The 26,656-nt window shown below is 44.3% G+C and overlaps 1 protein-coding gene across 2 annotated transcripts in view; it reads left to right on the forward strand.

Annotated features, from left to right (window-relative positions):
- The window catches only part of EFHB (EF-hand domain family member B), a 46,277-nt gene extending 32,759 nt beyond the window's left edge, over positions 1 to 13,518 (forward strand). The window contains exons 13-14 of one of the 2 annotated variants that reach the window (XR_007354995.2): positions 11,388 to 11,548; positions 12,943 to 13,029. Coding sequence is in view for 1 of the 2 variants with exons in the window: in XM_048838556.2 (XP_048694513.2) it covers positions 12,943 to 13,104 (162 nt within the window). In the remaining variant the exon portion in view is untranslated. Of the gene's footprint in view, positions 1 to 11,387; positions 11,549 to 12,942 lie in introns of both variants that reach the window. The other variant, XM_048838556.2, reaches the window with a different exon arrangement.
- The last annotated feature ends 13,138 nt before the right edge of the window (positions 13,519 to 26,656 follow it).

Consider the following 26,656-nt stretch of genomic DNA (forward strand, 5'->3'; position numbering starts at 1 on the left):
TCCACTCCGTAGCAAGGGCAGTCAGCTGATCGGCTGCAGGGAGGGAGAGAAGGAGGGGCAGGAACCCAGCACGCTGGGGGAAGAGGCGGGGGGAAGCTTGCCCGCCCTGCAAGGAGAAAGTGGTGGGTGGGGAGTGGAGAAGAGCGGGCCGGGCCGGGCAGGATTTTTAATGGCACGCTGCTGTCTGCTGGGGTCCCCGGTAGACAGCAGTGTGCCATTAAATATTGGCTCGTGTGTCGTCTTTGGCACGCGTGCCATAGGTTGCCGACCCCTGCTGTATAAGATGTACAAATATAAGTCCATTGCTTAATTTATGCTAGGGCTCGCCAGGGCTGAGACCCCGCACCTCTAGGCTTGGCAGTTCATAGTCTTGGCACCTCTGGGCTTGCTGCATCAGTTATGAATGTAAAAAAAATTGGTTATGCCCTGGCACCTAATTTCTGGAGCCCCGACACCTCTTTCATTACAAATTAAGTACTGTATAGGTCCCAATTCAGCAAACCACTTAAATACTTAAGTGCTTTGCTGAATCAGGGCCATCGTGTCTTCAAAACATTTCTGATTTCTTCAGTCATGCAATGCAGACTTCTAAAAAAACATTTTGAAAAAAGAATAAAAAGATTACAAAGAGGACGAGAGGAGAGAATTTCATACAGACAAAGATGTAGTTGAGAACTTCTTAAAGCCTTAAGAAAGTCCTTGATCCTAAATAACCCATATCACACTGAAGAAGGCAAAGCATCCATCACATGAGCCAGCATTTGTGTAAGATTTAAAGTTAAAAAAAAAGAAAGAAAGAAAGGAAAAGTAGAGACTGGTGGTACAGAGAAGAATTAAAGCTGTGGGTGCTTTAACTGTACATGTCCGTTGTTTACCTTTAAGTTTAACCTTAACTCTGAATTCCCTAGGTTTGTAATGCTTATTTTACCCAAGGGAAAAAAAGGTTTTTTTGCCCTTAAATTACAGATACTGGGCCAGATCCTCAGCTTGTGTAAATCATCATAGCACCAATGAAGTCACTTCTGGGGTAGAACACAATGGAGCTACACTTTTATACCAGCTGAAGATCTGGTTCATGTACTCTCACCTTTATTTGTAGTTTCTTAATTGTTTGTTAATAATCTTGACTGAAATTCTAAAGAAGCATTTCAGATATATATGCACTTTTCACTTGGCTGTTGGACTTTTTAGATAAGCAAAAATAGCGCTTTCTGCATTGTTCTTTAAACGATAGGGCATCTTGTCTAAAAACAGCTGTTGACTTTTTAATATGAGTCTACATGGAATACTAAAAGAAATTTGAAACTGTAATTATAAAGTCCTTATAGTTGCATTCTAGAAAAATTCTCATTGACTGCCAGTGATAAGATTGAGCTCTTCATAATTTTTTTTAAAAAATTTATCTTAACATTCAAACAGCACAACCTTGCTACAGGTTTCACTCTAAGGGCATGTCTTCACTAGCAACTTCAAAGTGCTGGCCACAGCAGTGTTTTAACATGTCTGTTTAGTCGCAGCGTAGAGAGCTCTCCCAGCGCTATCAAAAAAACACCCCCACGAGGGGAATAGCCACCAGCGCTGGGAGCACAGCTACCGTGTCTACACTGGCACTAGCTCTGAAACTTGCAGTGCTCAGGGGAGGTATTGTTTCACACCCCTGAGCGAAAAAGTTGTAGCACTGTAGAGTGCCAGTGTAGACAAGCCCTAAGTATTAGAGTAAGGGCACCCAAGACAGATGGGGAAAAAGATAATTACAGTAATCAATAAGTAGAATAAATGATACTTGTCTGACTCTGACTGAAGATTGAACAATTGGTGTTTGGAATGATCAGATTTACAATAAGCCAAAATATGGCGAAAACTGATTTAATCAGGCTAAAGCTGAACAGCCTGTGTATCCAAAACAATCTAGTCTTGTGATTGCCAGTTAAGGAAGAGAAGGCTTGAAAAGAGGCTTAGGGCTAGAATTTTTAAGGTATTCAGGCACCTAGCGGGATTTTCAAAAGCACCTAGTTGCCTCATACCTATTGAAATAAAAGAGCAGCTCCAAGCATGACACCTATCTCCCGGAGGCCTTCCTGGGAAGTGCAATGCCCTTTTGCAGTGTTTCCCTGAAGGTGCTTGGGCTTGGTGGGTCTGCCTTTACCTGTGCATTCTACCATGGGGACAGGTACTGCACTGTAAATAGTAATAAGAATAAATAAGAGCAATTCTTGGCCTTCTACCATTAATAAGCTGTGTTCTCACTTGCTACTTGGTAATACACCTCTCAGTGGCAGACTTACTGACAGGAACATTGGCATCAGCAACAGATATAGAGGCACTTTGCACAAGGAGCTGGCTGTCAAGCCGTCTGGAGTAGCTCAAGAGCGTGCGCACCAACCTCAGGGCAGACTGTTAAGAAGCAGAGCACATAGTCCAAATTGGTTATGAGTTCTATGCTTAGATTTCACCAACCATTTATCACGTGTGAACTCCAGAAGCACTGTAACAGCCTTAACATGGAGTTACAGACAGTCCCCTTGGGTACCCCAATCTATCCTGCTACCAATATAAGCTTGCCTTTGTGACAGGTGGTCCCTTACACCAAAAATCACAATACTCAGGTTACTCCCAGTCCAAAAGGACCAGTCACTTACCCCAAGTCAATTGCATTTAGATCTTACAACAAAGACAATGCTTGTATCCTGTAATAAATTAACTAAAGATTTATTAACTAAGAAAAATAAATGAGAATTATTTACAAGGTTAAAACAGGTAAACATACACACACGAATTACAGTCTTAGGTTCCAAAAGGTAATAGAAGCTGCTGTAATATGCAAGCTCTGTATGCCCCCCATGGCTAACCCAGCTAAGCAATTGGGGATCCCTTGCTTATGCTTAAAAATATTTGCCCCTCAGCAGCAGCATAAAGATCCGGTTTCTTTTTGTTGGGGATTTTGTTTGGGGATTTTGTTGGGGATTTTGTTTGTTTAAAAAGAAGACAGTGATATTGCATTGACAAATTCCCCACAGAAATGAAGAGTGGAAGAAAAGAATAACAAGGGCACCTCAACTTTTCCTCATTTATGTAGGACAGTCTTACAATATGGATCAGAGATCCTCCAATCACACAAGCTGAAAATTGTTCCACTTGACTGCAGTTCTGTAACCACGTGGGAACCAGTCCTGTCTGTGTTCTGTGTACATCCAAAATTCCTGCTGAATTCAGAAGTGCCTGGCTTTTGTAACCATGTGACCTGATATTTTCAGGTTTACATTTAGTAATTGGACAGGAGGCCTCTCAGAAAAAGTAAGGTGCTGTAGGAGATGTTGCTTATTCACTAGGTAATGTGAGACCTTCCTGTTATACTAGTAAACCAGTGCAGTATAGAATGGGGGTCCTTTGCTTCTATACGCAACCCATTAAAGACAATGAAAAGACTCCCACTTACTTCAACAGGCTTTGGACAGAACTGGTTATACATAGGGTAACTCCACTGTCTTCATAGGGTCCTGGTCCCACAGCGGAGGGGGGCCATCTGAGTTTGTTGCAGAGCTGCTGCTCAGGGATGGGAACCTCCTGGCACCCCAGCCTCCAAAATCATTCAGGCTGCACTTTCTGCACAATTATGTGCAAGCTGAGGGGTGCGTGGGAATTGATGGTCTCTGCTGCAGGTGATGGGCTCTCAGGTACTTAAAGCCATGGCCTAGACTAGAGGAGAGAAGCACCTAACTCCAGAGTCTGCAGGGCCAGCACTGAGGATTTAGAACCCCTAGTTCTGCCATTGCAAGGTTCAAGCATGCTCAGCCTTGGAGTTGCCACCCCTCCCTTGCTAGCAGCTGCAGCTATCTAAGGCTGATCTCTGGCAATTGGCCCCAGGGCTGTAGACAGAGAAGTTGCAGGTGGCTCTGTGACTACTGGAGGCCATTAAGCTAGGAGCGGATAAAGAAGTTGGAGTTAACCTCAAGGAACAGAGGTTACCTGTAAGAAAGGAATATCAAGGGGAGCAGGGAAAGAGGAAGCAGATGAGGCTTGCAGGGGGAGAATAGCCCCAGCTGGCTAGAGAGCATGCCCAAAGTAGAAGAGAAACAAGCATGGGGAGAGATGGTGGTGACCAGGTAGTAGACTAGCATGTAGAAGGAAGCAAATGGAGAAAGGCTGGTGACTTCCAGTTTCTAGGGGCTAAGTCCTCACTTTGGGGAAATGGTGTTTGCAAGTGGCTTGCTCAAATGGTAGGATGGGCACTGAGGAAGGGATTTGTCAGAATTGATCAGGTATCTGATGGCTGTGAAACTTTATTGAGCTGAGACCAGAACCACATACAGTGACTGGCGACATAGGGTAGTAATGGAGACATGAAGCACTTAGAGGAGAGGAAAGTGATCAGGAACAGTCAGCATGGATTCACCAAGGGCAAGTCATGCCTGACTAATTTAATTGTCTTCTATAATGAGATAACTGGCTCTGTGGATGAGGGGAAAGCAGTGGACGTGTTGTTCCGTGACTTTAGCAAAGCTTTTGACATGGTCTCCCACAGTATTCTTGCCAGCAAGTTAAAGAAGTATGGGCTGGATGAATGGACTATAAGGTGGATAGAAAGCTGGCTAGATTGTCAGGCTTAACAGGTAGTGATCAATGGCTCCATGTCTAGTTGGCAGCTGGTATCAAGTGGAGTACCCCAAGGGTTGGTCCTCGGGCTGGTTTTATTCAATATCTTCATTAATGATCTGAAGGATGGCGTGGATTGCACCCTCAGCAAGTTTGCAGATGACACTAAACTGGGAGGAGAGGTAGATATGCTGAAGGGCAGGGATAGGATACAGAGGGACCTAGACAAATTAGAGGATTGGGCCAAAAGAAATCTGATGAGGTTCAACAAGAACAAGTGCAGAGTCCTGCACTTAGGACGGAAGTCTCCCATGCACCGCTACAGACTAGGGACTGAATGGCTAGGCAGCAGTTCTGCAGAAAAGGACCTGGGGGTTACAGTGGACGAGAAGCTGGATATGAGTCAACAGTTTGCCCTTGTTGCCAAGAAGGCCAATGGCATTTTGGGATGTATAAGTAGGGGCACTGCCTGCAGATCGAGGGACATGATCGTTCCCCTCTATTCGACATTGGTGAGGTCTCATCTGGAGTACTGTGTCCAGTTTTGGGCCCCACACTACGAGAAGGATGTGGAAAAACTGGAAAACATCCAGTGGAGGGCAACAAAAATGATTAGGGGACTGGAACACATGACTTACGAGGAGAGGCTGAGGGAACTGGGATTGTTTAGTCTGCAGAAGAGAAGAATGAGGGGGGATTTGATAGCTGCTTTCAACTTCCTGAAAGGGGGTTCCAAAGAAGATGGATCTAGACTGTTCTCAGTGGTAGCAGATGACAGAACAAGGAGTAATGGTCTCAAGTTGCAGTCGGGGAGATTTAGGTTGGATATTAGGAAAAACTTTTTCACTGGGAGGGTGGTGAAGCACTGGAATCCATTACCTAGGGAGGTGGTGGAATCTCCTTCCCTAGAAGTTTTTAAGGTCAGGCTTGACAAAGCCGTGGCTGGGATGATTTAGTTGGGGATTGGCCCTGCTTTGAGCAGGGGGTTGGACTAGATGACCTCCTGAGGTCCCTTCTAACCCTGATATTCTGTGATTCATGGCTATAGAAGGTCTCAGGAAGGAGATAAATCTGTGGGGAGTTTCCCCTGATCACTGTGAAATTACTGTTCACTGGGGACACTGGTAAACCCACATGGACATACAGCTTAATGATAAAAACTGGGGGCTGAGGGAGCTGTGTATGGCAATGAATCTAGTCATGCAGAGGTGTGGGATCAAAATGAAAAATGTCTCTGAGATTCAGCACCGGGTATACACTGGCACCAGTGGCACTGCCACACCAGGCCCACACTTGGAGCCCACAACGTCTACATGGGGGCCCACAAATATGTTTGGCGCCAGGGCTCACGAAAGGTTAACCCGGCACTGGTTATATACAGTATTCAGTCATGCTTGAAAGTGCACTTGGAGCGTGGTTAGGTATTGTACAGTAAGGTATACTGCTAATTAGAGGCCTCAGATATAAAAGATGACTTGTCAGAATTACATGTGCATGAGCATATTAACATTTTATAATCTGTCTGAAGCAGGAAATCCATGTACACAGAATATAGCTAACAGCAAATAGAATTTATGCTTCATTGATAAGCCCATTATACTTATCATGCATTAGACAAAACTGTTCTCTGAAGTTATAATGTAGTCTGAAATGTCAATCTCCATTATAGACTATCCAGTTTATGCAGAACATAGTAGACAGCAATAGAGCATTAAATCATCCTGAACTCATGCAGTGCATTGCATATTTCAGTAATTCTGTTTAATTTTTAATTTATTTTGATATTGAAATTTATTTTTTCTCAAACATGCAATGGCTAATGAAATTATAATTTAAAAACCTGGGACTGTATCATGCCATCTGTTTTTGAGCAAAAAGCCATATTGAAATCAATGAGGAGTTTGCTTAATAGTCAGTTACACAATATGACCCACAATTCTAGCCTTCATTACAAGAAATCAAAGCGGACGCAGGATTACTAACCAATAAAACAGCATAGATTAAGAACATACTGAAAAATTGTTCTCACTGCACCCCAATTCAAGAAAGGATTCCTTTTCAGGAAAGCTTGTAAGCATGTGTTTAACTTTATTGAACACATTGGGACTTAAACATGTGCTTTCGTGCTGTCCTGGATCAGAGCCTGTTCCAGTGCCCTTTGGAGTCAATGAGAGTCTTTTCATTGGGCTTCAAATCAGGCCCTTAGAGTGAATGAGTTTATTTTGACTGGCAAATAAGATGTCATTCACTTATTCAATATGACCATTACAGTAAAGGGTAGGTGAGCAGATTTTGTGCCTGGGATGGTTTTCAAGATGGGAAGATGTCACTGGCCCTTTAAGAGTGAGCAGGGCCAATGCACCTGTGACCATTGGTTCAGCTGACCCCTGTTGAGCTTCAAAAGAGGGCACCTGGGCTTAGAGAGACCTGGTGAGGGAGTAGTTGAGTGAGTCAGGCTGACTGCCAATCAGGAAAGGGGCAGAGAGAATAGCATGGGGCTGTCACTGCCTGTTCCCTAGGAATATGAATCCCTGGAGAGTTAGAGCTGCCAATCTCCTGGGTGGGGAGGCAGGGAAACAGGAGCAGGAAGATTGCCAGAGTCGCCTGAGAGGGGAGGCAGAAGGAACCTGAGAACTAAAGGAGGGGGAATGACTGGGAGCTGTAGCCCAGGTGAGTTGAGGAATTGTTTTTTTGTTGATTTGACTTAAGTTTGGTCAATAAAACCGCATAAGAGAGACTATGGGCATAGCAGTGACTCCTTCACATGCTGTGGAAAAGCCCTGCCTTGTTAAACATGGTGGAGAATGCGGGCAATTTGAATGGGCCCTGATACAAGGGGAGAGTGAGGCCAGTCCTGAGTGGTTTGTTTTTTTTTTTTAAAGGAAGAGGGAAAGAGGGAGCTAAAAGGCCGTGGGGTCCTCTTCAGCCCTGGAATGTTTACCCTCTTTAACTGGTGTATGGAGGAATAGCAGCAACTTCCAGGCTTCCTGCTTCAGTTCTGGGAAGTGGCCAATCAACAGCAGCAAACCTAACTAGTCTTCCTGCAGATTCTGGTGAATCAAAAGAGACATCAGGAGATGTCGCTGGACATGCAGAGATGGGCGGAGACAGTAGAGAAGCAGCAGCAGTACATGATGGGAGATTCTGCAAAGGGAAACTCTTAGTAGTGGCAGGTACCAGGCAAGGAAAAGATGTTTATGGGCCAGGAGGCTTGAGTCCCATTTGAGAGCAAGCTATGCATGTGGGTGGGAAGGTCACATTGAGAGGACCTGCCCCTACAGGAACAATGATGGCAAGGGTGACTCTGCGCAGCAGATGCAAAAGATACTGTAGTCACTCTGGCTGATATTCTGCCTCATGCTAAAGCAAGGACAGGGCTGGTAGGTTGTGCCTATGGGACAGCAGGACATTTAAAAGGCACTGCCCTCATAGGGGAAAGAGTTGCAGCAAGAGAAAAGAAGGGGACCCCAAAATTGGATAAATCCAGAATAGTCTGATGTGGTAGTCAAATGTGCAAGAAGCTAAAAAGGGAGTGGGTGTCCCACAGCACCAATATAGAGGCTGTTGGGAAAGTAGATGTGGCAATAATGGTAGGGATGGGGGGGGCCTATAGTTAGTTACTCCTCTGACCCAGGCAGTAGGGGGTGTGAGAAAAATGGAGGAGCAGAGTATGATCAAAAAGCTGGGGCAAGGTTGAGATGAATATCGAGGTTAAATGATCTCCTGAGGGGGGATGCAGACTTTGCCTCCAGTGATAATGTGAGATGGGAGGATGGCTGTCAACCCCCTTCAGCTTATAGAGGTTCAGGCAAGACACCAGGCAAAAAACCCTCTATGACCCTGGCAGCTAGGAGAAAGAAGAGGGCAGTGATTGAGGATGACATGGAGGAACTCTGATGGGCCTCTGGGAGGAAGGCTACTAGGATGTAAGGGTTGCCCGAGGAGCAGTGGAATAATTTTGGAGGGAAACATAAAATCAGCTTGAAGTAAGGTGGAATTTTGGATAAAGGAGGAGGGTATGGACTGTAAGGCTGGCCACACTACAGAGGACCCCGAGTGGCCTGGAGCTAGAGATGTGTTCCTGCAGGGACTGTTTTAAGGACTTGTGGGAAGCGGGGAAGGGATTTGTATGACTTTATCTGGAGTGTTGTATGTAAAATAGGTTTTATTTTGGTATGGTGGTGTTTGGGGTCCACTTTGGGGTGGGGGCACTGGAGGAAGGTTGGGTTTTTAAGGTTTTCCTTAGGAGTGGGCAAGGCCGTAATGGGGGGGTGTGTGGGGGGGGGGGTGGAGTGTCACAGGGTGATACTTTGAACTTTAAAAGGGGGCACCTGATCTTAAAGAGAGAGTGAGACTTGGTGAGGGGGAGCCTCAATGAGAGCTAGTCAGAAAAGAGGCAGAGAGGGCTCTCTCTGCCTGCTCCTTGGGAACAGGGAGCCTGCCTGGGAGAACTAGGACTACCAGAGTCCCAGGGACAGCAGGCAGAAGTCCCTGAGAAGTAAAGAAGGAAAAGCTCTTGTGAGCTATATCCCAGGGTGAGATGAGGAACTGTGTTTTTGTTGATTTGACCTAAGTTTGGACAATAAACATGCATAAAAGAGACTGTGAATGTGACAGCTGAGTCAGATAAATTGATCCTTGATGATTTGTGAATTTGTCAAGTGAGTATTTTATATCTGTTGGTATATTTTTTCACATTTAATTTTTATAAATTTTTATACTATGACTTTTGAAAATGAAACTTTCAGGCTACATAATGACCCATTATAGAGGTACATGCAGTGATGAGCGGCCAAAATCTTAGCAACCGGTTCCCTCCTCACCCCACAAGGGGGTCGTGGCCCGCCCCCGGGACTCCTGCCCCATCCAACCCCCTGCGTTCCTTGATGCCCCCCCTGGGACCCCTCCCCCATCCACCCTTGTCCCCTGACTGCCCCAGGAACTGGGCAGGAAGGTCTCGTGGGCCACTGTTGTGGGTGTCCATCCCACCCCGCCCCTAAGAGCCAGAGGGACCTGCCGGGGGGTGAAGTGGGGAGTCCCAGCGGTGCTTACCTGGGGCGGCTCCCGGGAAGCATCCAGCAGGTCCCTCTGGCTCCTAGGGGCAGGGTAGTGTAGCTGGGGGGGAGCAGGGGGAGTGGCCGCTCCCCCCCACTGATCACATCAAATTGGCGCCTTAGGCGCCGACTCCATGGGTGCTCTGGGGCTGGAGCACCCACGGGGAGAATTTGGTGGGTACAGAGCCCCCACCGGCAGCTCCGTGCCCGGCCCCAGCTCACCTCCGCTCCGCCTCCTCCCCTGAACGCGCCGCCCCGCTCTGCTTCTCCGCCCCCCCCCGGTTTCCCAAAAATCAGCTGTTCGCATGGGAAGCTGGGGGGGGGGGGGCGGGGGATGCTGAGAAGCAAGCAGTGCTTCGCAGTCAGGCCCAGGGAGGTGGAGCGGAGGTGAGATGGGACGGGGGGGGGGCGCGAGGAGGATTGCCCGCGCCGCAGCAGGTAACCTGGTGGGCACACAGGGGAACCGCTCCCCGCCCCAGCTCTCCTCTGCCTCCACCTCCCTGGGCCTGAGCACGAAGCCGCCACTTGCTTCTCAGCCCCCCCCCCCCCCCCCCCGCCCCGGCTTCCTGCGCGAACAGCTGATTCGGGGGCGTGGGGGGGCTGAGGAGCAGGGCAGTACATTCAGGGGAGGAGGCGGAGCAGAGGTGAGGTGAGCTGGGGCCTAGCAGGGAGCAGAGCACCCACCAAATTTTCCCTGTGGGTGCTCCAGCCTAAGGCGCCACTTTTGGCCAGTTGTTAAATTTAGAAGCCCTTTTAGAACCGGTTGTCTTGCGAGGGACAACTGGTTCTAAAAGGGCTTCTAAATTTAACAGCCGGTTTCAGTGAATTGGTGCGAACCTGCTCCAGCTCACCACTGGGTACATGTGATAGTTTTAAACTGGGTTAATGGGGCTCATAATGTTTTATACTCCCTATGGGGGTGTTGATAAAGGTGTCCTAGAACAGTATACTTAAATGGCATTGTCGTATTTTTTTAGTGTAGGAAGCTATGACTGTTAAAGGTTAAAGATTTATCTTGTTCATCTTTTAGCCCATGAGTCATCCCATTGACTTCAATGAGATTCTAAGAAAAATAAGATATAGTCCGTTTTTATCAATAAGGGGTGCAATTAAAAGTATAAATGTTGTGGACATACAATTAATGAATGATTTAATATTCATTTAGGATTATGTACAAACTATGAGCTGGATTTTTAGCTAGTGTAAATTGGAATGGCATCATTAGTGTTGATGGAGCTACAAAGGTTTACTTTGCTCAGTGTCTGGTGCTATGTATTTATAAAACCCCTTCATTTGTAAGTGACCCAGTGGATTGGAGGAGGTGGCAATGCTGATCCAGTTGTGTTTTAGAGGTTAACTTGGCAGATTAATGTGAATTAATAATATGGCATCTGTCTATTGAGAGAGACAATGGTATAAGCCCTGAAGTAGTTGAGTTACTATGTGCCATGCTGCAGCATCATGACAGGCTAAAAAGTCCAATTCTTGAGTGACAGTCCTTGCCACAAATAGTGCTGGCATAAGGCATAGGGCCAGAGGATGAACCCAGCAAATGACTAGCATTTGAGGTCTGTTGTGCTTTCCTCTTCACTTTCCTGTGTCTCAGTCACCTCTCTGCAGCCACTTTGACTGCCTGGTGCAGCGCAGCCCTCCAGTGTGGCCTGTTGCTAACTGCATCTTCTTAGCTTGCAGCATCCATGTTGAGAATTTAAGTCCCTCTTGTAAATGTCCTTGAAACAGAGCCAAGGTTGGCCCAATGGCCTTGGAGGATCCACAAGTTCTACATACAGGAGATCATTTGGAATGCATCTATCATTCATCCAGTGCAGGTGACCGAACCGATATAGACATCTGTGTTTGAGAGTCGTCATCAGACTCGGGAATTTTGCTTTCTCAAGGAGGTTGGTGTCAAACTTGATTTCCCACGTGATATTTAGAAAATGGCAAAGACAGCAGGTATCGAAGGTATTTAGCCTTATTTTATGCCTGCTCTAGGTGGTGTCCAAGTCTCACCACCATACAGCAGCATGCTCAGAATGCATGTCTGGTGGACCTGTATCATGGCATTCAGTGTTAGTTTCCTGTTATCCCACACACGCTTGGTTAGTTGACCTAATGTGGTGGCTGCCTTTTTTATGCAGAATTAAGCTTCTTATCTAGAGATAACTTATCTGATAGAGTTGATCCTAGATAGCAGAGCTTGTGCACAGCTTCTAGCACAGTGTTAGCTATTGAAACTTGAGGTGCAGTCAACAAACCTTGTGCCATAAATCATTACCTTTGTTAGTCCAAACTCATCACAAGCTAGTACAAAGGCTGGGTGGTTGGCAACTAAACTGGAAACTCCACCACTCACTAAGTGGTGGAGGGTATACCAAAAAGCCGCTGGAATGAAAAACAATATCCATAAAGGAGTAACTCTGTCTAGTGCAGCTGCCTTGCAGCCAGTTCTTGGCTGAACAAAGGTTAGGGGAGAAATCCCAGAATTAATAGTAAAGATCAGAAAAAAATCATGTGAAAGAAACATGCACAAAATAAAATATACTAAAATAAAGACAAGCAGTGAAAAATAACAAATGTATATGGAATGGCAGTATTCCACCGACGCTCTGTTTTACCTGTTAGGCAAGTACTACAGCACCAGCACCGCAGCTTGATGTAATCTGTTACACAGAGTAAATATGTATGTGAGAAACTCACAAAAAACAGAAAAAAACTAAGGGACTTGATCTTCTGGTTTTACACCAGTGTAATGGAATAATCTTGTTGTATATAAGTAGGGCTAGATTCAAAGCTGGTGTAAATTGGGGTAGCTTCATTGAAATCAGCCTTGCTGTGCTGATGTACACCACCTGAGGATCTGGCCCATAGCATTTTCAAGACATGTTTTCCTTGTTAAATGTAGACTTTAATATAATTATGTTGATAAATGTAAAGAATAAAAGATAATGGATTAGAAGCATGGTTTTATTAGGATTCTTGGAAACCTTAATGTATAAATTTCCTGAACTCTGTGTGCTTGCTTTCTGAACCTTTAAACTGCATTAACCTAATTTATACATTTAGGGCCAAATCTTGCAGTCCTTAGTCCTTCCTTAGATAAAACTCACATTAATTTTAATGGGAGTTGGCTTGGTTAAGCACTCCAGGATTTGGCCTGTAGTCTTCATTAATGGCAAAATTCACTCCTAAACAAATTAAAATTCCTCATGTGAATAATGGATGCAAGATCAGCCCCTATATTAATTAAAGCAAACGCTGACCAAAATTAATTCCATCACATATTACTTTACAGATTGCACGAATTCTCCGTAACATTGGAGTGAGCATTTCAGATCAAAACTTTGAAGAAGTATGGAAGCAGGCCTGCATGAAACATCACAGAGAAGAGGTCTGTGTAGAATCCATCAGAAATATACTGGATGAGATACAAGCATCACACACAAAGTGCAGTTGAGGTTTCCTATTCTTTGTGGTATTTTATTTAAAATAAAATCTGCCATAACTTTGGTATTGACTAGAACAAATGTTTAAATGTATTGTGTTTATGGAATTAGAATCCAATCTATAGTCCTTCTGTAAGGACTGTGGGAGATAGCATATATATGAATCTGTTCTTATCCCCCATTAAAGTCTGGGAATTGGGCCACTGATTTCAGTGGGAACAGGACTAGGTATGTTGTTTGCTTATAAATTGAATTCAGTTGTTTCTCTGTATATTATTATATGACTTAATGTGTCTAAGTGTTAAAATTTACATTTTTGAGCCTGAACACTTTTCCATCTTGTCTTTGTTTACAAAAACAGAAACCATTGAATAAATATTTGAAATGTTTTTACATACTGAGAATAATTAAATAACATGAACTTGTCTGATTTAAGAATCTTTTTTTTTTTTTTAAAGCCAGTATTTCTGTGTAAAGGGAATTCGTTCCTCTGCTCTTCTAGAATTCCTTGTTGGTGTCAACAAAACAGTGGCTAAAGATGAGCTAGTTGCCATAATTTATTTGGATTTTCAAAAACTCTTTGAGGCCCCTCACAGGAGGATACTAAGGAAATAAAATAATAATGGATTGAGATGTAAAGTATTGACTAAGACAGCAAACAAAGCGGGAAAAAAATAGCCAATTTTCAACATGGCAAAAGGTGAACAGCCTGATACACCCAAGGTTATGATACTAGAAACCAGTATTTAATATATGTGATCTGGAAAAATGGATGAACATTCAGCTGCAAAATGTATAGATCACACAAAATTATAGAGGTTAGAAAAGGCTAGAGGAGACCATGAGGAATTTCAGAGGGGCCTAACCCTCAGTTCATCAATAGCAAATACCTTTCATTTGTCAACAATTAATTTTAATACACATTGGAAAGAATGTTCTGAACTATGGAGATGCTCCCCTGGATTCTAAATCTAATTGTAACCACACAAGAAAAAGATCTGAGTGTGGACATCTGTGACAGGGAACTATCAGCGGCACCCTGATCACTGACAGGCCCAGTTGAGGGCAATTACACACTTTCTGGTGAGGGATTATGAGCACATGGATGACAATCACTGGGATAACAAGGTAACTGGGGAGAATATAAAGGGAGGAAACAGGGATCAAGGGGCAGCTCAAAATTGCTCAGGAGGAAGCTCAGAGTGTGAGCCAGGCCAGGCAGGGCTGCAGGGAAGCCAGTCCCTGCTATAAGCCTGTGTTGCATGGTATTGTTATGTAATAAATAGCCTCATGTGCGTTTGTGACTGCAAAACCATATTAACTGGCCAGGTAGCAAGGTTCACTGGGTAATGATGGAGGTGCCATGTGATAACATTTTAATGAAAATCTCTGCTCAGTGTGCAAATAAAATGTTAGGATGAATAAAAAATGGGACTGAAAATAATAATGTTCTTTTCTGAATCAGTATTATGCCCTTGTCCTAGAATATTATGTTCTGTTCACTTTATTTCAAAAAGGATATAGAAACAACAGAGATAGGCATTCGAAATGACTACAGATATGAAAAAACTTCAATTTAAAAACTAAAGACGAAGAGATTGGGATTATTTAGTTGACAGGAAGAATAGGAAGGGACTTGATAGAGGTATACCAAATAATAATGTAGTCAGGGAAAATCAGGCACTCCTGTTTCCCCTTTCTCAGAATACATACACAAAGCTATTCAACAACAAATTTATAATTGAGTAAATTAAATACTTTCTTATGCAATGAAAGAGTAGCTTGTAGAACTCACTGCTATAGATATTGAGTCCAAGATCTTACTAAGGTTAACATAATAGACATATAGGCCTAGACAAAAATGTCACTTAAAGCCCTGGTTTACACTATGAGTTTAGGTCGAATTTAGCAGCATTAGGTTGATTTAACCCTGCACCCATCCACACGACCACACCTGTTTTGTCAACTTAAAGGGCTCTTAAAATCAATTTCTGTATTCCTCTCTGGCAAGGGGTTTAGCGCTAAAATTGACCTCGCTGGATCGAATTTGGGGTAGTGTGGATGCAATTCGACGGTATTGGCCTCCGGGAGCTATCCCAAAGTGCTCCATTGTGACCGCTCTGGACAGCACTCTCAACTCAGATGCACTGGCCAGGTAGACAGGAAAAGCCCTGGGAACTTTTGAATTTCATTTCCTGTTTGGCCAGCGTGACAAGCTGATCAGCACAGGTGACCATGAAGTCCCAGAATCACAAAAGAGCTCCAGCATGGACTGAACGGGAGGTACTGGATCTGATTGCTGTATGGGGAGAAGAATCCATGCAGGCAGAACTCTGTTTCAAAAGATGAAATGCCAATATATTTGCCAAAAATCTCCAAGGGCATGATGGACAGAGGCTACAACAGGGACACACAGCAGTGCCGTGGGAAAGTTAAGGAGCTGCAGCAAGCCTACCAAAAAACAAAGGATGCAAACAGTCACTCTGGGTTAGAGCCCCATACATGCCACTTCTATGATGAGCTGCATGCAATTCTAGGGGGGGCCCTACCACTACCGCTGTCCATGGACACCTGCAAGGGGGGAGTCTCACACAACAGGGAAGAGGATTTTGTGGAGGAGGAAGATGAGGAGGAGAAGGAGATTGAGGATAGCGCACAGCAGGCAAATGGAGAATCCCTTCTCCTCGGCAGCCAGGAACTGTTCATCACCCTGGAGCTAATACCCTCCCAAGGCGGGCTCCCGGACCATGAAGCCGGAGAAGGCACCTCTAGTGAGTGTACCTTTGTAAATATAATACAGGGTTTAAAAGCAAGCATGTTTAATGATTAATTTGCCCTGAAGACTTGGGATGCATTTGCAGCCAGTATAGCTACTGGAAAAGTCTGTTAACGTGTCTGGAGATGGAGCAGAAATCCTCCAGGGACATCTCTATGCAGCTCTCCTGGAGGTACTCTAAGCCTTTGCCACATGGTGTGGGGAAGCCCGTTCATGCTGAGCTGTTCACGTTTGGCTGAGAGGGATCTTCCCTGATACTAGCCACATGGTGGCAAGGGGGCAGGAGTGAAGCACATGTGCCATGTAATGTGAATCTCTTGATTCAGTGTGAAATAGTCTTTCCTTTGTTCTCTAAAATGTATCTTTTTAAATACTACTCTCCCTTTTTTTTCCTCCCGCAGCTGCAAATGTCTCTACGCTCCCCCATCATCTCCGTCCCAGAGGTTAGCGCAGATTAGGAAGCGAAAAAAATGCACTTGTGATGACATGTTCTCATAGCTCATGCAGTCCTCCTGCACTGAGAGAGCTCAGCAGAATGCATGGAGGCAAACAATGGCAGAGACCAGGAATGTGATGAGAGGAGGGAAGAGCATGCTGAGAGGAGGCAGGATGCAATGCTGAGGCTAATGGGGGAGCAAACTGAGATGCTCAGGCATCTGGTGGAGCTGCAGAAAAGGCAGCAGGAGCACAGACCGCTGTTGCAGCCCCTGTATAACCGCCTGTCCTCCTGCCCAAGTTCCACAGCCTCCTCACCCAGACGCCCAAGAACGCAGGGGCAGAGGGGAGGCTATGGGCACCCAGCCACTCCACCCCAGAGGATTGCCCAAGCAACAGTAGGCTGGCATTCAATAAGTTTTGAACTGTAGTGTGGCCTTGTCCTTCCCTCCTCCCCTCATCCACCACCCCACCCGGTGCTTCCCTCCTCACCCACCCCTCCCAGGCTACCTTGTGAGTTTTCCCCCTATTTGTGTGATGAATTAATAAAGAATGCATGATTTTGAAACAATAATGACTTTATTGCCTCTGAAAGTGGTGATCGAAGTGGGGAGGTCAGTTGGCTTACAGGGAAGTAGAGTCAATCAAGGGGGCGGGTTTTCATCAAGGAGAAACAAACAGAAGTGTCACACCGTAGCCTGCCCAGTCATGAAACTGGTTTTCAAAGCTTCTCTGATGCACAGGGCACCCAGCTGTGCTCTTCTAATCACCCTGGTATCTGGCGGTGCATAATCGGCCTCCAGGCGATTTGCCTCAACCTCTCACCCTGCCATAAACGTCTCCCCCTTACTTTCACAGATATTGTGGAGCACACAGCAAGCAGCAATAACAATGGGAATATTGGTTTCGCTGAGGTCTAACCTAGTCAGTAAGCTGTGCCAGCGAGCTTTTAAATGTCCAAATGCACATTCTGCCACCATTCTGCACTTGCTCAGCCTATAGTTGAACTGCTCCTTATTACTGTCCAGGGTGCCTGTGTATGGCTTCATGAGCCATGGCATTAAGGGGTAGGCGGGGTCCCCAAGGATAACTATAGGCATTTCAACATCTCCAACAGTAATTTTCTGGACTGGGAAGTAAGTTCCTTCCTGCAGCTGTTCCAACAGACCAGAGTTCCTGAAGATGCGAGCGTCATGCACCTTTCCTGGCCATCCCATGTTGGTGTCGGCGAAACGTCCCTTGTGATCCACCAGTGCAGCACCATTCAAAAGTACCCCTTGCGGTTTACGTACTGGCTGCCAAAGTGGTCCAGTCCCAAGATAGGGATATGCGTTTCATCTATGGCCCCACCACAGTTAGAGAACCCCATTGCAGTAAAGCCATCCACTATGACCTGCACATTTCCCAGAGTCACTACCCTTGATAGCAGCAGCTCAGTGATTGCGTTGGCTACTTGGATCACAGCAGCCCCCACAGTAGATTTACCCACTCCAAATTGATTCCCGACTGTCCCATAGTTGTCTGGCGTTGCAAGCTTCCACAGGGCTATTGCCACTCGCTTCTCAACTGTGACGGCTGCTCTCATCTTGGTATTCTTGCACTTCGGGGCAGGGGAAAGCAAGTCACAAAGTTCCATGAAAGTGCCCTTACGCATGCGAAAGTTTCGCAGCCACTGTGAATCATCCCAGACCTGCAACACTGTGCAGTCCCACCAATCTGTGCTTGTTTCCTGGGCCAAGAATCAGTGTTCCATGGCAGGAACCTGCCCCATTACCACCATGATGTCCAAATTGCCAGGCCCATGCTTTGAGAGAAGTCTGTGTCCATGTCCTCATCATTATTGTGATCGCGCTGTCGTCGCCTCCTTGCCTGCTTTTGCAGGTTCTGCACATACTGCAGGATAATGCGCAAGATGTTTACAATGCTCACAACAGCAACGGTGAGCTGAGCGGGCTCCATGTTGGCCATGGTATGTCATCTGCAGGAGAGCAGAGCAGAGTTGCAGAGGAAGCGGTGGATGATGATGGATGCCAGGGGAATAGATATTTATACAGAACGACAAGAGGACCTGCGAGGTGGATTCTTGGCACCAGGAGAGCAGAGTTGCAGAAGAAGCAGTGGATGACGATGACGGTTAGCAGTCCTACTGCACCATCTACTGACAGCAGTATGTCATCTGCACGGAAAAAAGGCGTGAAACGATTGTCTGCCGTTGCTTTCATGGAGGGAGGGGCGACTGACCACATGTACCCAAAACCACCTGCGACAATCTTTTTGCCCCATCAGGCATTGGGAGCTCAATCCAGAATTCCAGTGGGCAGTGGAAACTGCAGGAACTGTGGGATAGCTACCCACAGTGCAATGCTCCGAAAGTCGACGCTAGCCATGGTACTGTGGACGCACTCCACCGATTTAATGCGCTTAGTGGGGACACACACAATTGACTGTATAAAATTGCTTCCTAAAAATTGACTTCTATAAATTCGACCTAATTTCGTACTGTAGACATACCCTTAGATGGAATTAAGATATAGAATTGAGAGACATATCAATAATCTCTGTAATGTCTCTTACCCTGAATTATATTAATTATTCCAGAACAAAGTGCCATCAACCCAAGAATTTCAGAGTTAAGGTATGGAAGTACACAGTCCAGGGTGTTAGAGGTGCTCTCACTCTTCCTTTTAGTGAAAATATGCCATAATCATACATTTTATGAAAAAGGCATTTAATGTTTGTATTCCCAGATTAAATTAAAAAAATAATTAAACAGATTAAAATACATGATTTTTAAAATGACACATTAGGTATTTCTTGCCCTCTCTTTAGGTTGTTGGTTTTAGGATCCTTACAACATCTCTGAGATGTATTTGATCCTAAATTATTGACATGTACTCTCAGTCTGAACTCCATTTTAATACAGTTTTGTTTGGGAACATCCTTGTTGTTTTGTTTGTTTGTTTTTTATCTAGTGTTTATGAATGAAATTTTTAAACAAGAGACTCACCAAAAATGTTACCAAGTGATATCTTCAAATCATTAGAAATATCCTATGAAGTCTTATATCTTTTTAAAAATTATCTTGTATGGTGAGATTAACTGGCACACTCTGGCTGCTTTGTGCCATTCTGAAGCAACACAAAGCACCCAGAGCATACAGGCTAGTTAAACTGGGATTACAGTTGTGGTTTTGTTTTGTGTTGTGTTTTTACCAGAACAGTGCAATGCAGCCAAAGTGTACACATCCATTTCCTTCAGTCTCTTGTCTTCCAAATTCCTCTTGCCTTTTGAACCAGCCTTCATTCCCTTGCGTGCACAGACAGAGCCTCTAGTTTCCTCCCACCTCCTGCAACCCCCAGATTTCACTGCATGCATGTGCATATATATGTGTGTGTGCTCACGTCCCCTAGTTTCCCCTCCCTGCTGCCTCTCTGGGGAGCAGACCTGGTGTAATGGGTAATTTTTGAAAAGAAATAGGGTATTGGCTTCTTTTGTGGTTATTTTTTCATAACTGAAAGTTTGTTAGCAGAGGCTGGCACATAAAATTTCCTTCTTCAGAGAGACATTCACAGAATTGCTCTCTTTCTAAATGGCTGCCATCCCCCATTGTTCTTAGTGACTGTGTCTACACTGCAGCTGGGAGGTGTAGTAGTAGTATTTTGAAGGCTAAATCGTGCCTGTTAGGAAAAATTATGCATTGGAGGTGGTGTGGAACCACTTCATTCCAGGGAGATCATCAGGAAGAATTCTGTCATGTGGATGCCTCCTGGAGATCCCCAGCAAGCAGGAAGTGCACGTTTGCTGCTGCTATACCAATAAAATAAAAACCAGCAGGATCTTATTAAAGGGAATAAGGTAAAATGTCACCTTTATTGTGAATACAGAAAGAATCATAGTAAGCAGTTAGTTATAGCTGTAACATTCCATTCAATTTCATATTTATTCACACATTCATACATACACACACAGAGGTTCTGCAAGGTTGTTGTCATAGTTACCAGCCTTAGAGTTGCTCATGCCAAGCCACTGGCCAGGTGGCCTGGACATGAGGAGGGAGCAGGGCCTTGTCAGATGCACATCTGACGCTCCTGGAAGTTGGTTTGCAGAATCAGACCCCAAAGTTCTCAGTTTCTAGAGTCCATTTTTATAGGAATTTATTCCTATGTCAGTGTATGGGAATTGCTTCATCATGCTGTTGCTGAATCAATCAGCAGATGGCACATTCCTGACAGCTCCGTGCTGCCAGATGTTATCTTGTTCTTCGGTTCTCCCATCCTTGAGGCTGTTGGGTGGATTCCAGTCTGCCCTCCAGGGGTCCTCTAGTTGTTTCCACTTGACGCCTTCTTTGGCCGATGGAGACTGGATTCTTAGGCTGGCACCTCCCTGATCATTCATGTATTATCCACCCTAAGCAACCATCCACATACATCCTCTATCTCTATTTTAATCACAATTGTTAACAAAGCCAGATAAGAAAAGGAGGACTTGTGGCACCTTAGAGACTAACAAATTTATTTGAGCATAAGCTTTCGTGAGCTACAGCTCACTTCATCGGATGCATGTAGTGGAAAATATAGTGGGGAGATTTTATATACACAGAGAACATGAAACAATGGGTGTTACCATACAGACTGTAACAAGAGTGATCAGGTAAGGTGACAGGTTTCAGAGTAACAGCCGTGTTAGTTTGTATTCGCAAAAAGAAAAGGAGTACTTGTGGCACCTTAGAGACTAACCAATTTATTTGAGCATAAGCTTTCGTGAGCTACAGCTCACTTCATCTGAATGCATCCGATGAAGTGAGCTGTAGCTCACGAAAGCTTATGCTCAAATAAATTGGTTAGTCTCTAAGGTGCCACAAGTACTCCTTTTCTTTTTTCAGGTAAGGTGAGTTATTACCAGCAGGAGAGCGGGGGGTGGTGGGACCTTTTGTAGTGATAATCAAGGTGGGCCATTTCCAGCAGTTGACAAGAACATGTGAGGAACAAAAGGTCCCCTGTCCCCCCCGCTCTCCTGCTGGTAATAGCTTACCTTACCTGATTACTCTTGTTACAGTCTGTATGGTAACACCTATTGTTTCATGTTCTCTGTGTATATAAAATCTCCCCACTGTATTTTCTACTGAATGCATCTGATGAAGTGAGCTGTAGCCCATGAAAGCTTATGCTCAAATAAATTTGTTAGTCTCTAAGGTGTCACAAGTCCTCCTTTTCTTTTTGCGGATACAGACTAACACGGCTGCTACTCTGAAAGCGAGATAAATACAACAAAAGGGCGGGGAATCTCTGTGTGCTGTTTCTGTTGTTACAAAGTATCGCTTTGAGTCTCTCTCTGTGTGAGTAGTTGTTGTTACAAAGTATTGCTTTGAGAACAGACTCTGTCTTAGGATGTACTAACACAATTAGCAGCTGGCAAGTTTCATGCAGAGAGGAAGAAAAAGAGTAAAAACAAGAGACCAAAAACCAAGAGACCTTTTCATTATACCCTGGAATTTAACCTATGGGGAATCAAACTCATTTGTGATTTTAATACAGAACTTCTTTAATATGATCCACCATAACACTGCTACCTCCTTTTATGGGGGGCAGTTTGCTCCTCTGTGTGAACTAGTCCCATTCTGCGGGTTAGCGGGGAGTGGGTGGCAGTGTCATGGCCCTGCTCTCCTCATCCACTTCGGGGTATCCTTGGGGAAACAGGGAGGGAGCAATCCCTGAACATCCTGCTGAAATCCTGACCTTATTGAAGTCAATGGCAGTTTTGCCATTGACTTCAGTGGGGCCAGGATTACACCACCTGAGTGAAATTATGCCTGATCCTTATGCTGTTGACACGAGCGGGGATGGGGGTGGGAAAGAGTCCTTGTGTCCTCTCTGTGGCTCCACAAGTGCCAACCAGGATCTGGTCATAAAAAGAGTGTTCTTTTTTTTTGTTTTTTTTTGGGGGGGGGGAGGTGGGGTTTGGTGGTGGTTGTTTGTTTTGTTTCTAATGGAAATTTCGAGATGAAAGAAAGATTTAGCGACTTTTTTCGCTATAGGACCAAGTTACCAGATGCATATATTCATAGAAGATATTCAGAAACCTGAAATAGCACAGACACTTTCATATTTTTTCTTTCAAAAACATAATCTTCATTTTCCCCCCTGCCAGTGGAATGGAGTGAAACATTACTCTTGGACTGTCTGCTAAATAAGCACAAAATAAAAAAGTCTTATAAATCCTGTTTTAATCTTGTGCCAATATCATCTTAACCACAAACTAAAGGTTTTCTTCTGAGGTGGGATTTGCAGTGAACTTGAAGCAATGTTCACCTAACCTATTCATATCTTCCAAAGCTTTAAAGGATTAATCACTGAACAGGCCTGTAAATTCCACTTGCATTTACTTGCTTTGCATCAGAATATACACACAGACTTTTAAAAAATGTAATCACTAGTCACATAGCAGCCAATGAATTTTGGAGAGTTTCACAATCCTTTCATTTTTCTCTTTTTGTGAAAAGGTTTATGGAATACATATAAAATCCTTGTGCAAAAATCTTTCTGTTCTTATTTGGTAGTCGGCCCAACATTTGTGGATTCAGTGATATAGTTTTAGGCTTCAGAACTATAAATTGTATTCAATGACTTTAAAGTTCTCTTGACTTATACCCAGCTGATAGAAATGACATTTTCCCCCCTCTTTTCTCTATTGTAGTATGAATGCCTTTGTGCAGTCTTCAGAATTGGTTCAACCAGAAAAGGAGGCTGCTTTGAAGTAAAATGTGTTATATATCTAACACCTAAATTGTCAAAAGGGATCAACTAAAAAACTTTCAGCAGCACTCAGATGCTGCTTGTACTGTAAACAATCAAACTTATCCAGTGAGTGAGTGGGCTATAACAAAAATATAAGTACCTTTCCATATAACATTTAATAGTTACAATAACTGGTAAAATGAATGAATTTTCATAATCTATGCTAGGTACTTACAAAGTATCAATCACAGAGAGTATTCAATACTCAGACTTCATAGATCAGACTACTGCAGCGGTTCTCAAACTGTGGGTTGGGACCTCAAAGTGGGTTCCAACTCCATTTTAAAGGGGTTGCCAGGGCTGATTTGACTTGCTGGGGCCAGGGGCTGAAGGCAAAGCCCGAGTCCCACTGTCTGGGGCTGAAGCCTGAGGGCTTCAGCCTTGGGCAGTGGGGCTCAGATTACAGGTCCCTGCCTGGGGCTGAAGCCCTTGGGCTTCGGCTGCCCCCCGCCCTCTGGGGCAGTGGGACTTTGGCTTTGACACCCCTCACCAGGGTGGCAGGGCTTGGATGGGCTCAGGCTTCAGTCCCTGCTCCTGGGGTCATGTAGCAATTTTTGTTGTCAGAAAGGGGTCGTGGTACAATGAAGCTTGAGAATCCCTGGACTACTGTTCAAAATACCTAGAAATGTGAATATTTTGTCAAAATTGAATGGTTCAAAACTTGTTGAGCCAAATTCATTCTGGTGTAACTCCATGGGGAATCATTTGGTCTATTGTTACTTTACAGTGTTTTCTTGGAAAGGGGTATTAGCTGAAATACAAAGCACACATATAGCTGCAATGTCTCTTTTTCTCCCTGCACTCATTTTTATGTCTTGCCACAAAATACTCTGAAGAATAGCTTATTTAATAATTTATCTATTGTAATTGGCTCTGTCAAGTATCTTGCTCTCCTCTTAAATTTTAAGACAGATTAAATGGTCTGAACTTACAGTGTGGGAGGTAAAACAACTTCCGTACTCTTTCTGTTGAAAAAAAGATATATGAAGAGTATTAGTCTCTTATTCTCCAGCATATTAAACTGTGAAAAATTGGTGCTGAAGATGAGAATTTTGAAAAACGAAAAATAGTGAGGTGAAATGTCTTAGTTACAAAAGTATTTTATATACTTATTCTGGCTCAGTTAATATCACAGTGTCCTAAACTTGTGGACATATGTAGTAGGCCTATAGATTGTGGGCCAAATTTGGCAGTAATTTACATCCTGTGCAAACCCATTGGACATGATTCTCCTCTCACACCAGTTTTATGGTAGTAAAATTCCACTGGAATAAAAGCAGTTACTCCTGATTTCAGAGATTCATAGAGTTTAGGGCCAGTTGAAACACTATATGAGAATTTAAACACTAATAAGACTGGAGAATCAGGCCCCTTTAACAACGGCCATACTGGGACAGACCAAAGGTCCATCTAGCCTAGTATCCTGTCTTCTACCAGTGGCTAATGCCAGGTGCCCCAGAGGGAATGAACAGAACAGGTAATCATCAAGTGATCCATCCCCATTCCCAGCTTCTGACAAAGCTTCTAGGGACTCATTCCTGCCCATCCTGGCTAACAGCCATTGATGGACCTATCCTCCATGAATTTATCTAGTTTTTTTTTTAACCCTGTTATAGACTTGGCCTTCACATCCTCTGGCAAGGTGTTCCACAGGTTGACTGTGTGTTGTATGAAAAAATACTTCCTTTTGTTTGTTTTAAACCTGCTGCCTATTAATTTTATTCGGTGACCCCTAGTTCTTGTGTTAAGAGAAGAAGTCAATAACACTTCCTTATTTCTCCACACCAGTCATGATTTTATAGACCTCTATCATATCTCCCCTTAGTCAAATCTTTTCCAAGATGAAAAGTCCCAGTCTTATTAATCTCTCCTCATATGGAAGCTGTTCCATACCCGTAATCATTTTTGTTGCCATTTTGTGAAATTTTCCAATTCCAACATATATTTTTTGAGATGCGGCAACCAGATCTGCATACAGTATTCAAGATGTGGGCGTACCATTGATTTATATGGAGGCAATATGATATCATCTATTTTATTACCTATCCCTTTCTTAATGATTCCCAACATTCTGTTCACTTTCTTGACTGCCGCTGCACATTGAGTGGATGTTTTCAGAGAACTATCCACAATGACTCCAAGATCTCCTTCTTGAGTGGTAACAGCTAATTTAGACCCCATAATTTTATATATATAGTTGGGATTATGTTTTCCAATGTGCATTACTTTGCATTTATCAACATTGAATTTCATATGCCATTTTGTTGCCCAGTCACCCAGTTTTGTGAGATCCTTTAGTAGCTCTTCACAGTCTGCTTGGGACTTAACTATCTTGAGTAGTTTTGTATCATCTGCAAATTTTGCCACCTCACTGTTTATCCCTTTTTCCAGATCATTTATGAATATGTTGAATAGGACTGGTGCCAGTACAGACCCCTGGGGGACACCAATATTTACCCCCTCCATCCTGAAAACTGACCATTTATTCCTACCCTTTGTTTCCTATCTTTTAACCCAGGGATTGGCAACCTTTGGCCCGTGGCACACCAGGGAGCTGGGCCGGTTTGTTTACCTGCTGCATCCACTGGTTCAGCTGATCACAGCTCCCACTTGCCACAGTTCGCTGCTCCAGGCAAATGGGGGATGGGGGTAGTAGCGCGGGCTGAGGGATGCTCTGGCCGCCACTTCCCACAGCCCCCATTGGCCTGGAGCGGCAAACCGCAGCCAGTGGGAGCTGCGATTGGACAAACTAGCAGACGTGGTAGGTAAACAAACCAGCCTGGCCCGCCAGGGGGCTTACCCTGGCAGGCCGTGGGCCAAAGGTTGCCAATCCCTGTTTTAACCAGTTACCAATCCACGAGAGGAGCTTCCCTCTTATCCCATGACAGCTTACTTTGCTTAAGAGCCTTTGGTGAGGAACCTTGTCAAAGACTTTCTGAATATCTAAGTACAGTATATCCACTGGATCCCCCTTATCCACATGATTGTTGACCCCCTCAAATAATTCTAGATTTGTGAGGCATGATTTCCCTTTATAAAAACCATGTTGACTCTTCCCCAACAAATTACGTTCATCTATGTGTCTGACCATTTTGTTGTTTACTATAGTTACAACAAGTTTGGCCGGTACTGAAGTCATAGAAGAAGATTAGGGTTGGAAGAAACCTCAAGAGGTCATGTAGTCCACCCCCCTGCTCAAAGCAGGACCAACTCCAACTAAATTATCCTAGCCAGGGCTTTGTCAAGCCGGGCCTTAAAAACCTCTAAGGTTGGAGATACCACCACCTCCCTAGATAACCCATTCCAGTGCTTCACTATCCTCCTAGTGAAATAGTTTTTCCTACTATCCAACCTAGACCTCCTCCACTGCAACTTGAGACCACTGCTTCTTGTTCTGTCATCTGTCACCACTGAGAACAGCCTAGCTCTATCCTCTTTGGAACCCTCCCTTCAGGTAGTTGAAGGCTGCTATCAAATCCCCCCTCACTCTTCTCTTCTGAAGTCAGGCTTACCAGCCTGTAATTGCTGGGATAACCTCTGGAACCCTTTTTAAAAATT

This window comes from Caretta caretta, chromosome 2 (genome assembly GCF_965140235.1).
Source record: "Caretta caretta isolate rCarCar2 chromosome 2, rCarCar1.hap1, whole genome shotgun sequence".
In the NCBI taxonomy this organism is placed as follows: Eukaryota; Metazoa; Chordata; order Testudines; family Cheloniidae; genus Caretta; species Caretta caretta.